The 17,267-nt window shown below is 45.0% G+C and overlaps 1 protein-coding gene across 2 annotated transcripts in view; it reads left to right on the top strand.

Annotated features, from left to right (window-relative positions):
* Positions 1 to 17,267, top strand: part of abhd12 (abhydrolase domain containing 12, lysophospholipase) — a 182,851-nt gene that overhangs the window by 38,557 nt on the left and 127,027 nt on the right. For both annotated transcript variants that reach the window (XM_070890049.1, XM_070890050.1), the window contains 3 exons: positions 493 to 623; positions 2,577 to 2,682; positions 11,607 to 11,726. In XM_070890049.1, the coding sequence (XP_070746150.1) occupies positions 493 to 623; positions 2,577 to 2,682; positions 11,607 to 11,726 (357 nt within the window). The remainder of the gene's footprint in view (positions 1 to 492; positions 624 to 2,576; positions 2,683 to 11,606; positions 11,727 to 17,267) is intronic.

Below are 17,267 nucleotides of genomic sequence, written 5' to 3'. Positions count from 1 at the left end.
TTGGAGATGATGTGTTGGGCAAACTAATGCTGCAAGCAACCAACATTTGAACATAAACATCCAGTTGTCTGATTAATTTCTTGTATGAGCACAGTGCCTACTCGCTTCACTTGCAGAAATGCATAATTTAACTATAATTGAAGCTCGTGCTACTGTATTTGGCTGGAATTCAGTGTGTAAGATAAACAAGTTCATGCTGACTGTAATTTTTCTTCTAGGAAAGGTCACTTTTTTTAATGAAGTTGCAGTATTTCTTTTTCCTGGAGCTTTTAAGTCGGAATCCATGATGAAATTCCAAAACAATACATTGCCCAGGCATCCATTTATTTTTGCTTCATTTTTGTTGACGATTATGTTGCAGTTGATTCGAATTAGGGAATGAGATACGATTACAGAAAGAGGATTTTGCTTGATTCACAATATATAATAAATTAGAATTAATGATTACAATGCTTGTCCTGTTTGTAGAGTGACTTTTTTTCTTCTTCCTAGATTTAGACGATCTCGGTTGTTGTACAGAATCAAGAAGCTCGCTGTGTGGCTGTTAGCAGTGTACATATGCATTCCTTTCGTAGTAAAGCTGTGTCCAGCCATTCAAGCCAAACTAGTCTTCTTAAATTTTGGTGAGTATAGCACAATGTGCCACTGAGTTGTCATTCAGTGAATTCTACCATTTTATACCTTTTAACGTTCATCAGCAGTCATGGGTGGGGTGCCTTCAGCCCTCTAGACCCCAAGCTCTAGAATTCCCTCAGTAAATCCCTCTGCCTTGCCAACCTGTGTCTCCTTTAAGATCCTTCTTAAAACCTACCTCTCTGACCAAGCTTTTGGTCACCTCTCCTAAAGTCTCCTTCTTTGGTAGCCATATTTGTCTGCTTACATAGGAGCCCTCAGATCCTTAAGCCTGTCCTGCCATTCAATTCGATCATTACACTCCCGTGAAGAGCCTTGTGGCGTTTTTCTGCTAAATATATAAAAGTTGTCGTTGAACTTTGAACCTTTGTGGACTTTGGATCGTGTGCTTTTTTAAAATCCTTTTATATCTATGTTTTTTTCCTGTGTTCCCCTTCTACTCCTCCCTTTTGCAGCTGCTAATTTCCACATATTTCTAAAATGAATGAAGTATGTTTTTGGGAAAAGCTCCAGTTGTTCTGTATGTTAATATTGCCCCAAGATGGAAACGTGACACTTTCCTCTGTTCCTCCCATTATCTATGGTCATTGCTCTAGCTCTGAACTAGAATATTACATGGAACGTCCCAGTGCAGGTCTTGGTGTAGCTCTGTGTATTTGCCCTTAAAATAGCTGGTGGTTTAACATCCACATATAACTTGGGCGGATCCGATGATCAATGTCACTATACTTTTAAGCAAATGTTGCTATTTAGTCTCGTTCACCCTCAAATTAAATAGTCATTTCCACTGATCGAAAACTCAGCAACTTTGATGCACATTAGATGGAAGCTTCAAGTCACTCCCTATAACCTAAACATGTCTCCGCAGAAATGCATTCAGGTGCTTTCTTGTAGATCTGCCTTAATAAATAGTGCGCAGTTGCTTGTATTACTGTGTCCCACCTCCTGGAATTGTACTGTAAGCAAAGTACTTCCATTTTTTTTGTTCATTACAAAACACTGTGTTCTCCCCACTTACTACACTGTTACTTATATGGATTATTTAAAATGTTCGTTTTGCATTAGAAGTATTATTTGAGGGGCTTCCCCATTAGTTCTGAGGTAAAGTCACGGCCCCTGAGCCAAACAGGCCAGGAAGGCATTAGGTTTTGTCTGTGGTCTCTGCTGAATTAACTGACATCAGCTGAAGCAGCAGTTGGCAACAATGCCCCAGGGATAATGAACAGAAAACCAATCAGAGTTTCTACTCCTGATTGCTATACAACAGCTCTGCTAGAAGTGTGCTTTGTGGGGTTTTCAGGACTGGGTTTGCTGCAATGCTCCTCCCCGCCCCCCAATGACTGAATAACCAGTTGGTACTCGCTGGCAAGATTCATATGTAAACAGTGACCATGAGGTACTTGAGGGGGAGACCACTGACCCTGGAACCATATCCCAGTCAAAGCCCCAAGGCGAGGAAGAGGACAAAATAATAACTCAGATAATTTGGGGAATATTTGACTGGTTTCGAAACTGCAGGCTTCTGCGGGACTGCAGAAAACAAGAAAACACCATCTTTATTTTCCAGCAAATGCTTTTCAAAGTTCGCTATGAAAAAGCTTTTGTGACCAGAGCAGGAATGTTTGGATTTTGACAACCAAAATATTGATTCTTTACAAATCTCAATTTCTAGTGGAGTGCAGTTTTGATATTTAAATATTAAAAAATGTACAAATTAGTATTTGCTATAACTTTTGGAAAAAATGTGTGACGTCAGTAAATTAATTAGGTCTCTTCTGCACACAGTACATTTCTAAAGATGTTGATTTGTGAAGGAAATGCAGCTTTTAAATGTAGACAAAGAAAATACTTGTGGATTGAAATTTAATTACATGCAGTTACTTTGACGTGATCTTTATTGTCCTAAAACTCTAAGCTTTTATTTCTGTCTCTTTCTTTCATAGTGCGGCTACCGTATTTCATTGACTTGAAGAAGCCACAGGACCAAGGGTTAAACCATACATGCAATTTCTATCTTAAGCCTGAAGAGACAATTACTATTGGTGCTTGGTAAGTGAGCAAAGAGACTATTAAAGGATAGTGAGAAAAAAATACTGTAAATGCTGGAAATTTGTCTGATTCCACAGATGCTGACTGACCTGCTGAGGGTTTCTTGTGATTTCTGTTTTTATTGCAGTGTCAGCCTTGACTCAGTTGGCAGCATACTCAACCTCTGAGCCAGAAGGTTGTGGGTTCAAGTCCCACTTCATGGACTTGAGCACAAAATCTAGACTGACACTCCAATGCAGTACCAAGGGAGTGCTGCAGTGTCGGAGCTGCCATCTTTCAGATGAGACATTAAACTGAGGTCTGCTCTCTCGGGTGGATGTAAATGATCCCATGGCACTATTTCGAAGAAGAGCAGCAGAGTTCACCACAGTGTCCTGATTAATATTCATCCCTCACCAACAGATTATCTGGTCATTATCTTATTGCTGTTTGTGGGACCTTGCTGTGCGCAAATTGGTTGGAGTGTTTCTTACATTACAACAGTGACTACACGCCAAAAGTACTTTATTGGCTGTTTGGGATGTTCTGAAATTGTGAAAGGCCTTCCTCCTTCCCTCCCTCAGTCCATTGGTATAGATACTTCTTAATGGTAATTATTATAGTGCATTGATGGTGTTAACGAGAGAAGAAATATTTCTTTTGACTTGTAACATTTGTTATGTTGATTATTATTTTTTTTTAATAGTTAATTAAAGGACACTTTGTTTTCTTCCTTTTTAAGAAAGGGGCCTAGTCAGTTAGTCCATCATTACGCCTGTAGAAAACGTGCTTTGTTTCCTGTCAAAAACATCAGTAAAAAAGATTAAGGAAGGAGCATGCATCCCAACACGTGATGATTGCCTTGTAGAAACTCATGTCAGACCACAAGATCTTTTAAAAACTTTATACTTAGAAGTAAAACCTGAATAGCGTCTTGTTGTGTGAGTTCCATAGCGACAGTGGGAAATAAATACTTAGTCAGGGCATAACCCTTACAAAGTCAGTCACACAAAGCTCCAGGAGACTGCAGTAACTCATTGACTATCCCTGATCTCAGCTATCCTGCAACCTACTTTCTGTAGCTCAAGATGTGCACTTGTCAGGTTCCCCTTTTTGAAGGTCTGAAGGAACCGATACTTACCTCACACTTTGATGATCTGTTGCACAGTTTGATGACTGTGAAATGAAATACCTCGACATCCAATCTAGAACTTGGGGGCATAGTTTCAGAATAAGGGGTCGTCCATTTAAGACGGAGATAAGGAATTTCTTCTCTGAGGGTCTTGAATCTTTGGAATTCTCTACCCCAGAGAGTTGTGGAATCTGAGTCATTGAATATACTCAATGAACAGATTCTTGAACTATTGGGGAGTCCAGGGTTATGGGGAACAGGCAGGAAAATGGAGTTGAGGCCAAGATCAAATAAGCCATGATCGTATTGGATGGCAGAGCATGCTGGAGGGGCCGTATGGCCTATGTATGGCTCCGATTTATTATGTTGTTATTTCTGTTTTGCTTTTGTATTTTATACTGATGCCCCCAGTTCTTGCCTCAACAAGATTGAGAATTATTCCTTACTCCATATCGTTTAAGAAGAAGGTGAAGAGCAGTGGGCCCAACAAGGATCCCTGCAAGACTTCACTTGTCACGATCCCATGCACAGCTACTACATTGACATTCTGGTCATGTGGTACCTAATTGGCCTGGAGTGAGTTGCTCGCAGTAACCGGGTGCTGAACTTAACACTTGGGCTTTGCCGTAATGATTTACAATGTTATGATCTGGAAGGGTGGTGGATGCAGATTCAATAGTAACTTTCAAAGGGAATTGGATATGTACTTTAAAAAGAAACAAAAATTGCAGGGCTATGGGGGGAAAGATCAGGGGAGAGATAGTAATTGGAAAGCTCTTTCAAAGTGCGGGCACAGGCACGCTGGGCTGAATGGCCGCCATCTGTGTTGTATCATTCTGTCATCAGCACCCCTTATTTATGAGATGCCTTTTTACACACTCATTAACTGTTATATATTTAATTGCTTTCTATTATCTATTTTCTATTTTTTTTAAATGTTAGCTTTTAAGTTGTTTTCTTTCAGGTAAATAAAAATCTAATTTTAGTCAGATCCGTTTTTGAAATGTTTTTCCATTTACCACATTTTTTTGAATGAATTGTTTCCCCTGCCCCAGGTCTCTTTAAGCCACACGCAATCTCTCAGTTGAAGGAGTGAGCTGGTGGGATCCTCCTCTGCCTCCAGTAATGCTGCCTATGTTGGCTATTATTAAATACACCCTCTGATATCCCCCTTCCTGTAGGGTAGTGTTGGCTCTCCAGCATGGCCAAGGTCCACATTTGGCATGCAGAGGATCACAGAAGCAAACTTTTGCCATGCCTTTTTGTATCTGGAATGTGTTTTTTAATGCATTGTGGATTTCCTGTGGCATTCCGCACAGGGAGTCGAGACCAAGGGTAGTGTCCAGGTGAAGTGAGATTAGAGGGCAAGGGATACTTGGATCGGGGTGCACATATGTGCGTAGTTCAGTCCCCAACACAATCTTTACGTATAATAGTTTGATGCTAATTCTAGCAAATTGTTTTTGTGCCACTTTTTTTTGCATTTATTTTTCATTAAAAAGACTTTTTCTGCAATGTGAACACCTTCAGGTGGAAGGACAGACGTGTCCAGGCTGTGGAACATGGGTGCAGCTCTTGTGATCCGTCAAGAAGCGGTCTGGCTAAGATGCAATGGCCACCCTGATTCTTGTTCCTCCTCTGAATGCTCTAATATTTTGAAGCATTGTGTTAGTTCCTGTGAAGTGCCTCGGGACATTTTACTACATTAAAGGCACTATATAAATGCAAGTTGTTGGTAATGCAATTCTAAATCTAAAAGCCCTGAATCCTATTTGCTTACAGGAACCTGTTTAGTCCCTTTCTGAACCCAAATATGGTTTCTTGTTCCACGACCCTTGCTGGTAAACATGTACAATGGACTATCCTCTGACACAAAAAAATAAATCTTCTTGGAAGGGAGAAATGTCCCAAGATAGTTAACCTCTCCTCATAGCTCTGTCACCTTAGTTCTGGAAATGAAACTAGCAGCTTTTTAAATTTGAGATCAAAACTGCATGCAGTACTGTGGATGTGGTCTCACCAAGACCAGATGTAATTTTAGAAATACTTCTCAAGTTATAGGTTACACTGCTGTCCATATATTTCAACATTCTGCTTGCCTTCCTAACTGCCACTGATCACTGAGCCAACAGCAAACTGCCCAGCAAATCCCCAGGAGCCTTTTCCTGTTGTAAAACCACCATTCTAAGCTTTTAGTAAAGAATTTAGATTGAATTGTTCCTCCCCTTTTCTTGCCTTGCTACAATAAATACAGCTTTATACAGCAATCCGTCTTGCATTGCTAATCAGATTTATCCATTAGTGGCAAGATCAAACAGATGGTTGAAAGCAGACTATTATCACCCAAGCACTGGAGCTGTTAAATGTTAATAGAAAACTCCTTTATGATTTGATGATAAAACGGTTGTAATTTCTTTTAACATTGATAGCACAGTAAACCTTTGACAAATCTCCTTTAGGGCAGGAAATCTGTTGTCTTTACCCAGTCTGCCGTATAGTTGAGTCCAGCAGCACGTCAACATGACCATGAAAGCTGTTGAATATGTTGTAAAAACCTAACTGCTTCACTAATGTCCCTGTTGGGAAGAAAACCTGCCATCTTTACCCAGCCTGGCCTATATGTGATTTCAGTTCCACACCAACGTGCTTGACTTTTAGTTGCCCTGTGAAGTGGCCTAGCAAACCACTCAGTTATATCAAACCACTACCAACAGTTCAAAAAGTAGGCCCACCTCCACCTTCTCAGGCAACTAGGGATGGGCAATAAATGCTGGCCACATCCCGAGAAGCTTTTTTAAATGTATAGTTAATACCAAAATAATCTGATGCAGGAATTAGAACCTAGTATCATATTCTCCCTCATTACGTTATAATCTGAACCCAAGCATAACATTTCCATGAAAATAAGTTGTGCAGTTTTTAGATTGTTTTTTTTAAGATTCATCTTTAAAATGAGAATTTTTCAGCAAACAGAATAATAGTCGTGGTTACAGTAGACATAAATTTTGTAAATTGTTAAAATTGCAGCAATTGTGACATACTAATCTCCAACATCTATAGTTTTAAATAGATATAACTATAGTCTTCTGTTACTATTTTCTGTTTACACACTTGTATCTGTGTTCATTTGAACTGAATATTTAACTTAATTTAAAACCTATGACAGTACAGCAGATGTTATAGTTAGTTTTTGTATCTTCCATTTTCAATTTAATTTTGATTTAGAAAACTCTCTAAACTTGCGACCATCCCACAACCACAGTTTTACTGACAATCAGTACAGGACAGTCAGGAGATCCAAGCAGAGATCAGGTCCAGGAAGAATATCTGGATAAGAGGCCAGAATATCTACCCTCAGTGTCAGTGAAATAAATAATAACAGGAGTAGAATAGGTATGTATGTTCGCAGGCTAGGTTGTGTAAAATATACAGTAAGAGAGAAACTTTGATTTTTGTTATTTTTCTCTCCCCATTTTCTGTTTCCATTATGTCGTGCATCATTCTGTCACTGAAAGGTTGAACAGAGGGCCTGTGTTCAGTTTTTTGCTGCTGATACTCTTGCCCTGGTCTACTGGGAGAGGAATGAAAATGGTGAAGGTTGACTTGTCCTCTAATTTTAAGTTGCTTGTCTCTACTGTCAGTCGCGGCTCAGTGGTACCACTCTTGCCTCTGAGGCAGAAGACTGTGGGTTCAAGTCCGACTGCAAAGACTTGAGCACAAAATCTAGGCTCACACTCTCAGTGCAGTATTGAGGGAGTGCTGCACTGTCAAAGGAACTGTTTTTTGGAGGAAATGTTAAACCAAGGTCTGTCTTCCCAAGTGGACGTGAAAGATTCCATGGAACTATTTGAAGATCAGGGGAATTCTCCCCAGTGTCCTAGTCAGTAGTTATCCCTCAACCAACATCACTAAAACAGATTATCTGGTCATTATCTCATTCCTGTTTGTGTGATTTTGCTGTGGTGCAAATTGGCTTCCTACATTACAGTAGTGACTACACTTCAAAAGTACTTCTTCTTTGGCTGTAAAGCGTCTGGTACATCCTGAGGTTGTGAAAGGCGCTATATAAATGGAAGTCTTTCTTTCCCTAGTTTCTCTCTCATTTCACTCATGAGGTACACTTCTACCCCATTCCCACTAAACACATGGCCCGAGTGCTAGTTGACATTGTAAATGGCTCCCTCTCCTCAAGCACTGTTCCCCTCCCTTTCCAAGCCAGTCATAACTCTCTTTTTCTACCCACCCCCTCAAAAAACCCTCAGCGCCTTTGTCCTGACAAACTACAGCATCATCTACAACCTCCCTTTCCTCCGCAAAGTTCTTGAATATGTTGTCTCCTCCTGAATCCGTGTCCATTACTGTTGAATCCCTCCAATCCGGTTTCTGTTGCTCCACCGCACCAGAATGGCCTTTAAAGTCATGAATGATATTCTCTGTGATCATGGTTCAGTATCCCCCCCCTGTCCTCCTTGACCTCGCTGCAGTCTTCGGTATAATTGCCTCCTCTGTTGTCCAGCATGGTGGCATTGCCCTCACTTATACGATCAATGCCAGAACATCTCTAGCAGTGGGCACTGCCCCCTCCCCCACACTGTCATTTCTGGAATCCTCCAAGGATCTAGCTTTGGTCCATTCCTCTTCCTCATCTACCTTCTGCCCCTTGGCACCATCAACCGCAGACATGGTGTCAGCTTTCTATATGTACACCGATGGCACCCAGATCTACCTTTCCACAACCCCTCTCCATCCCTCCACTCCATCTGTGCTGCCAGACTGCTTGTCTGACATCCATTTTCCTTAAGCATCTGAACTGTATTGGGATTTTATTTTCTATGTGAAAGGTACTACATAAATGCAAACTGTTTGTTTGATGATTGTTCCTTTTCTACTAATTAGAGAGAAGATGATTCCTCGTTAGCTCAGATTGGGAACCTATCACGTAAAGGACTGTAGCAGTTGATTTAGGTTTTAGAGCCTTATCCAATTTTTATTTTTGGAATCAATATACCATTAAGTGTTGTAGAAAATGCTATTGAATCCAATATTGTAGGAACAAGAAAATACCATTCAGCACATCAACTGAGGCATTCACCCAGGTCCAGTATCAGAACCAAATCTGCCTATTTTTAATCTTTTTAAAACACATATCCCTTTGCTTCCTGCTGAAATTGAAACCTGTGCAGTTCCCCATTGAATGTCTCCAATTGGTCACAGTTGTTCTGCTGATCTGGTTGTGTGCATATTGAGACATTTTCCGACTGAATCTTACAAACAACACAAATTAAAGTCCATTTGTTTATTATAGATCTTCTAAAAGCTAGCCGGAGTGACATGAGCAATTAATGTTTATTGAAGCGTCAAAACAATGGTACCAGAACTGGTTTAAATCTGCATTTTTGCAGCTTAACAATGGTGTGTTGATGCTTTACTATACAAAGCCCAACTTGTTCAAGTTAACTTTTACTGCCAGTGTATATGCTACTGCTCAACTGGGAAACAAAAGACCAACAAAAAAAATGTTTGCTATTGAAAAGATGCCAGCAGTCTTATGTAGAACCGGATCTGAACAATCAGGTGAAATGTGCTTACTCCTAGTCATCTGGTTTAATTACAGGACCGTAGCTAACTCCTTTTATTTTAAAACAAAACTTACCTTCCTAGTTTATTTTCTCGTGCATGCTTCTTCAGCCTGGATCTTGGCTGTTTCAGTGACCTGATGTGGTAATTGTGATGCCTTTGCAAGCAGGGCACATTGCACGGTGTCAATTTCAGCTAAGGCGAACCAATTTGGTTCAGTGCAGTGGTCCATACAGCAGCCTGAGCTATGCATTGCTGAAACTCACCCAAATGAGGAAAGTGACTTTTTGGGATTCATTTTTTGTTGTATTCATTGCTGTGAGGAATGTTAGTGCCGGAGGAAAGAACATTTTCATTTTAATACCCAGTGTCAACACCATAAAGTTTAAGATTAGATATAACACAATTAGATGCAGTGTCAAACATCCTCCATTTTCCGCCAACAAGATTCCTCTGCATCAACTTCAGAAGAGTACCTCCTCCTCCTGCGCTGTTGTGATGTTTTCCCAAGTCAGCTGCCCTGTGGCCTTTCGGAGTGAAATTTTCAATTTAGTACCAAGATTTTGTTGTGTCCAGTGGAACTGTACTGAAACTGCCCAAACTTATTTCATGAAGGATGTTTTCAGTCAGTAACTGGAGCAGACTGCACTCAGCATTGGATTTAAGCCAAGATCCCGGAGATCAAAGGCCATTGTACCACTCAGTCTGGATCTCTGGGTTTGTGGCTTAAATCCAACCCAAACTGACGTGAGGAAAGTGACTTGAGTGATGGGCAGCCCTGGTATTTGAACTCCCGACTTTACAATCTGAAACTCATTTCTCCATTGTTCAAGTTAATGGGCAGCCCCTCCCACGTGCATTCACAGATTAGATAGTATGTGCATGTTGATCAGGGGAGTGGTGAAATGCCCGTGCTACAATCAGGGCTGTCTGCTACAGGAATTTGCCTAACTTTTCCAGGTTTCAAATAACTTTGCTGCAGCATGATGTTGTAAACTTTGGTGGGACAGGATAAATGCTCGCTGAAGGCCTTTGTATCCACCGCAGGTGCACCTCCTCTTAGCTGTTCGTACAGTGCTATTTGTGGCAGTCATAGAGTACATCATAGCCGTGACTTCAGCAGGGATTGTGGTGAGGGGAAGGGGACAAGATAGGATAAAAATAAAGTATAAAGATAATTTCAGCAATTTGAGTCTACTAGATACTCGATTCTGTTATCACAGAGTCTTGTTTATTTCATATAAGTGTGTTTGCGGATGACACTAAGTTGGGTGGCAGTGTGAGCTGCAAGGAGGATGCTATGAGGCTGCAGAGCGACTTGGATAGGTTAGGTGAGTGGGCAAATGCATGGCAGATGAAGTATAATGTGGATAAATGTGAGGTTATCCACTTTGGTGGTAGAAACAGACTATTATCTGAATGGTGACAGATTAGGAAAAGGGGAGGTGCAAAGAGACCTGGGTGTCATGGTACATCAGTCATTGAAGGTTGGCATGCAGGTACAGCAGGCGGTTAAGAAAGCAAATGGCATGTTGGCCTTCATAGCGAGGGGATTTGAGTACAGGGGCAGGGAGGTGTTGCTACAGTTGTACAGGGCCTTGGTGAGGCCACACCTGGAGTATTGTGTACAGTTTTGGTCTCCTAACCTGAGGAAGGACATTCTTGCTATTGAGAGAGTGCAGCGAAGGTTCACCAGACTGATTCCCGAGATGACGGGACTGACCTATCAAGACAGACTGGATCAACTGGGCTTGTATTCACTGGAGTTCAGAAGAATGAGAGGGGACCTCATAGAAATGTTGAAAATTCTGATGGGGTTAGACAGGTTAGATGCAGGAAGAATGTTCCCAATGTTGGGGAAGTCCAGAACCAGGGGACACAGTCTAAGGATAAGGGGTAAGCCATTTAGGACCGAGATGAGGAGGAATTTCTTCACCCAGAGAGTGGTGAACCTGTGGAATTCTCTACCACAGAAAGTTGTTGAGGCCAGTTCACTGAATATATTCAAAAAGGAGTTAGATGAAGTCCTTACTACTAGGGGAATCAAGGAGTATGGTGAGAAAGCAGGAATGGGGTACTGAAGTTGCATGTTCAGCCATGAACTCATTGAATGGCGGTGCAGGTTAGAAGGGCCGAATGGCCTACTCCTGCACCTATTTTCTATGTTTCTATGTTTCTTCTGCTAAAGTCAGTGCTGTATCTGTGCAGAACACTAACCCATTCTGTTTACTGATAGGCACACAGTACCTGCAAGTCTATGGAAGGAAGCTCGGGGAAAAGATCAGACATGGTATGAAGGAACCTTGGCATCAGGCTACCCTATCATTCTTTACTTCCACGGCAATGCAGGCACCAGGTAAGGAGATGGAATAGTATTTTTAAACCATGAATGTTACCTCTTTTTAAAAATGTTGTCCTGGAACAGGGCCTCCCGGTTCCACATTTAATTCCCCGACCAGAGGATGAAAGGAATCAGCAGGCTAGCCTCTTTCTGATTGACCAGGGGCATGCAACGAAAGGATTAAAAAATTAGTTTTCCCTGATGCTAGTACAACAACATAAACATGCATTTATATAGCGCCTTTAATGTAATAAAATGTCTCGAGGTGCTTCACTAGGGACGTAATCAAACAAAATTTGATACTGAGCTGCATGAGAAAGTAGGACAGGTGACCAAAAGCTTGGCCAAAGAGGTTGGTTTTGAGGAGTGGCTTAAAGGTGGAGAGGTTTAGGGAGGGAATTCCAGAGCTTTAGAGCCTAGGCAGCTGAAGGCATGGCCGCCAATGGTGGAATGAAAACAATCGGGTGTGCAAGAGGCCAGAATTGAAGGGGCACAGAGGTCCTGAGGGTTGTAGGGCAGGAGGAGGTTGAATGGGGGAATGCAATGGAGGGAATTGAAAGCAAGGATGAGAATTTAAAAATAGCACCAATACTTCCCAAACAAAATACTCTTAAATGTAATATAACAAACCTGCTTATTTTAAAAACGACAAAGGCAATTCTGTACTCAAAAATTAGGGACAACACAGGGGAAGATTTTCTGTTTGTTATTTGTAGCTAAATCATGAATGTGGGTGTAAAAGAAAATTCACAATTGCATTACAAATAACAGAGGAAGGCTTCCCCATACAGTAGAACGATTTTGTATTATAGGCAGGAGAGAGAGGAGAGCATGACTTTTATTAAAGACATTTTTATTCATCAGCAGCTGGGGCAATTCATTGTAGTTCAGCTGAAAGCTAAGAAAGTCATCAATCATCATGTGTAATTGATAAGTGACAAAGGTAGTCTGGAGGACAAGTTCATGAAATGCATTAGAGACAGTTTTCTAGAACAATATGTCATGGAACCAACCAGGGCTATTTTAGATCTTGTATTGTGTAATGAGACAGGGTTAATTAATAATCTCTGGGGAAGAGTGATCATAATATGATAGAATTTCACATTGAGTTCCAGAGTGAAATACTTAAATCCGAAACGAGAGTCTTAAACTTAAATAAAACCAATTACATACCTATGAGGGGCGAGTCGGCTAAGGTAGATTGTGAAATTAGATTAAAAGGTATGACGGTAGATAAGCAGTGGCAGACATTTAAAGAAATATTCCAAAATTGTCAACAAATATACATTCCATTGTGAAATAACTCCACGGGAAAAGTGATCCATCCGTGGCTAACTAAAGAAGTTAAGAATAGTATTAGATTAAAAGAAGAGTCTTATAATGTTGTGAAGAATAGTACTAAGTCTGAGGATTGGGAGTGCTTTAGAAACCAGCAAAAGGATGACCAAAAAATTGATAAAAGGGGAGAAACTAGAATATGAGAGTAAACTAGCAAGAAATATAAAAACTTATTGTAAGAGCTTCTACAATCAAGACCTGGATGATATTCAGGCTTGGGCTAATAAGTGCAAGTAACATTCACGCCACATAAGTGCCAGGTAATGACTATCTCCAACAAGCGAGAGTCTAACCACCGCCCCATGACATTCAACAACATTACCATCGCCAAATGCCCCACCATCAACATCCTGGGGGAGGGGGTCACCATTGACCAGAAACTTAACTGGACCAGCCACATAAATACTGTGGCAACAAGAGCAGGTCAGAGGCGCTGGGTATTATAGAAACATAGAAAATAGGTGCAGGAGTAGGCCATTCGGCCCTTCGAACCTGCACCACCATTCAATAAGACCATGGCTGATCATTCCCTCAGTACCCCTTTCCTGCTTTCTCTCCATACCCCTTGATCCCCTTAGCCGTAAGGGCCATATCTAACTCCTTCTTGAATATATCCAATGAATTGGTATCAACAACTCACTGAGTGAAGAAGTTTCTCCTCATCTCCTAAATGGCCTACCCCTTATTCTAAGACTGTGTCCCCTGGTTCTGGACTTCCCCAACATCGGGAACAATCTACCCGCATCTAACCTGTCCCATCCCGTCAGAATCTTGTATGTTTCTATGAGATCCCCTCTCATTCTTCTAAACTACAATGTATAAAGGCCCAGTTGATCCAGTCTCTCCTCATAGGTCAGTCCAGCCATCCCGGGAATCAGTCTGGTGAACCTTCGCTGCACTCCCTCAATAGCAAGAACGTCCTTCCTCAGATTAGGAGACCAAAACTGAACACAATATTCCAGGTGAGGCCTCATCAAGGCCCTGTACAACTGCAGTAGGACCTCCCTGCTCCTATACTCAAATTCCCTAGCTATGAAGGCCAACATACCACCTCCTAACTCCCCAAAGACTTTCCACCATCTCCAAGGCACGAGTCAGGAGTGTGCTGGCACACTCTCCACTTGCTTGGATGAGTGCAGCTCCAACAACACTCAAGAAGCTTGATAACATCCAGGACAAAGCACCCGCTTGATTGGCACCCCATCCACCACCTTCAACATTCACTTCCTTCACCACCAACGCAGCGTGGCTGCAGTGTGTAACATCTACAAGATGCACTGCAGCAACTCACCAAGGCTTCTTCGACAGTCCCTTCCAAACCCGTGACCTCTACCACCTAGAAGGACAAGGGTAGCAGGCGCGTGGGAGCACCATCACCTGCAAGTTCCCCTCCAAGTTGCACACCATCCAGACTTGGAAACGTATCGCCGTTCCTTCATCGTCGCCGGATCAAAGTCCTTGAACTCCCTCCCTAACAGCACTGTGGGAGTACCTTCACCACTCGGACTGTAGCGGTTCAAGAATGTGGCTCACCACCACCGTCTCAAGGGCAATTAGGGATGGACAATAAATGCTGACTTTGCCAGCGACCCCCACATCCCATGAACGAATAAAAAAAAAAAGGAAGAGCATAGCAAAAGTAAGTATTGATCCTTTAGAGGCCGAGACAGGTGAAATTATAATGAGGGATAAGGAAATGGCAGAGACTTTAAACAAATATTTTGTATCTGTCTTCACAGTAGAATAGACAAAAAGCATACCAAAAATAGTTGAGGAACTTGAAGTAATTAATATCAGTGGAGAAAAAGTACTTGAGAAGCTACTAGAACTAAAAGCTGACAAATCCCCTAGACCTGATGGCTTACATCCTAGAGTTCTAAAAGAAGTGGCTGCGGAGATCGTGGATGCATTGGTTGTGATCTTCCAAAATTCCCTCGATTCTAGAATGGTCCCAGCGGATTGGAAGGTAGCAAGTGTAACCCCGCTATTCAAGAAAGGAGGGAGCGAGAAAACAGGGAACTACAGGCCAGTTAGCCTGAGATCAGTCGTTGGGAAAATGCTGGAATCCATTATCAAGGAAGTGGTAACGGTACTTAGAAAATCATAATATGATTAGAAACATAGGGCCCAAGTTTCGAGCCGCGCCTAGAACGGCGCAGTCCCGATCTGGACGCCCGTTTTTCGCGCCACAAAGTGCGCCTAAAAAAAACCTCTTTATTCTCCACCTCCCTGCAGGTCCTCTGGCCCTCGGCGCAGTGCAGCAGGATCTGCAGGGGGCGGAGCTAGGACCCTGCGCCGAAAACAATGCCGGGAGCTCTGCACATGCGCGCTACAGTGGGCACGCAAGTGCAGTAGCTCCAGGCACCCGAAACTGTGTGGGAGGGGCCCGAAGCACGCAGCCCCTAGCCCTGGTCGAATGGCCTCACTGGGGCTGCGTGAATAAGGCTCCTCCCACGGCCAGCTCCTGCTTCCTCCCGACCCGACTCGACTCCTGCTTCCTGCCCCCCGGACCCGACACCCGCTTCCCCCCCCACCTCCGGACCCGACACCCGCTTCTCCCCCCCCCCCCCCCCCCCCACCTCCGGACTGGATCCGACCTGACCTCCCTCCCCCCGACCTGACCTCCTTCTCCCTCCCTCCCCCCGACCCGACCTCCTTCTCCCTCCCTCCCGCCCGACCCAAACCAAACCGGCCTCACTCCCACCACCCCCCCCGACCCGACCCAACGCCACCTACCTGTAAGTCTCGGGCCCGGCCCGTTCAGCCTCCCTCCCCCTTCTTCTCCCCCCCCCCTTCCCCCAATCTCCTTCCCCCCCCCCTTCCCCCAATCTCCTTCCCCCCCCCCCACCCCCCCAATCTCCTTCCCCCCCCCCCCCACCACCCCAATCTCCTTCCCCCCCCCCACCCCCCCAATCTCCTTCCCCCCCCCACCCCCCCAATCTCCTTCCCCCCCCCCACCCCCCCAATCTCCTTCCCCCCCCACCCCCCAATCTCCTTCCTCCCCACCCCCCCCCAATCTCCTTCCTCCCCACCCCCCCCCAATCTCCTTCCTCCCCACCCCCCCGAATATCTTTCCCCCCCACCCCCAATCTCCTTCCCCCCCCCCCCACCCCCAATCTCCTTCCCCCCCCCCCCCCACCCCCAATCTCCATCCCCCTCACCCCCCCCAATCTCCTTCCTCCCCTCCCCCCCCAATCTCCTCCCCCCCACCCCCCCCAATCTCCTTCCCCCCCACCCCCCAATCTCCTTCCCCCCCACCCCCCAATCTCCTTCCCCCCCACCGCACCAATCTCCTCCCCCCACCGCACCAATCTCCTCCCCCCCACCGCACCAATCTCCTCCCCCCCACCGCACCAATCTCCTCCCCCCCACCGCACCAATCTCCTCCCCCCCACCGCACCAATCTCCTCCCCCCCACCGCACCAATCTCCTCCCCCCCACCGCACCAATCTCCTCCCCCCCACCGCACCAATCTCCTCCCCCCCACCGCACCAATCTCCTCCCCCCCACCGCACCAATCTCCTCCCCCCCACCGCACCAATCTCCTCCCCCCCACCCCCCAATCTCCTTCCCCCCCACCGCACCAATCTCCTCCCCCCACCGCACCAATCTCCTCCCCCCCACCGCACCAATCTCCTCCCCCCCACCGCACCAATCTCCTCCCCCCCACCGCACCAATCTCCTCCCCCCCACCGCACCAATCTCCTCCCCCCCACCGCACCAATCTCCTCCCCCCCACCGCACCAATCTCCTCCCCCCCCACCGCACCAATCTCCTCCCCCCCACCGCACCAATCTCCTCCCCCCCACCGCACCAATCTCCTCCCCCCCACCGCACCAATCTCCTCCCCCCCACCGCACCAATCTCCTCCCCCCCACCGCACCAATCTCCTCCCCCCCACCGCACCAATCTCCTCCCCCCCACCGCACCAATCTCCTCCCCCCCACCGCACCAATCTCCTCCCCCCCACCGCACCAATCTCCTCCCCCCCACCGCACCAATCTCCTCCCCCCCACCGCACCAATCTCCTCCCCCCCACCGCACCAATCTCCTCCCCCCCACCGCACCAATCTCCTCCCCCCCACCGCACCAATCTCCTCCCCCCCACCGCACCAATCTCCTCCCCCCACCGCACCAATCTCCTCCCCCCCACCGCACCAATCTCCTCCCCCCCACCGCACCAATCTCCTCCCCCCCACCGCACCAATCTCCTCCCCC

This window comes from Pristiophorus japonicus, chromosome 9, assembly GCF_044704955.1.
Source record: "Pristiophorus japonicus isolate sPriJap1 chromosome 9, sPriJap1.hap1, whole genome shotgun sequence".
Lineage (NCBI taxonomy): Eukaryota > Metazoa > Chordata > Chondrichthyes > Pristiophoridae > Pristiophorus > Pristiophorus japonicus.
The sequence above is the reverse complement of the archived record's forward strand: the minus strand, read 5'-3'. Positions and strand labels throughout refer to the sequence as shown.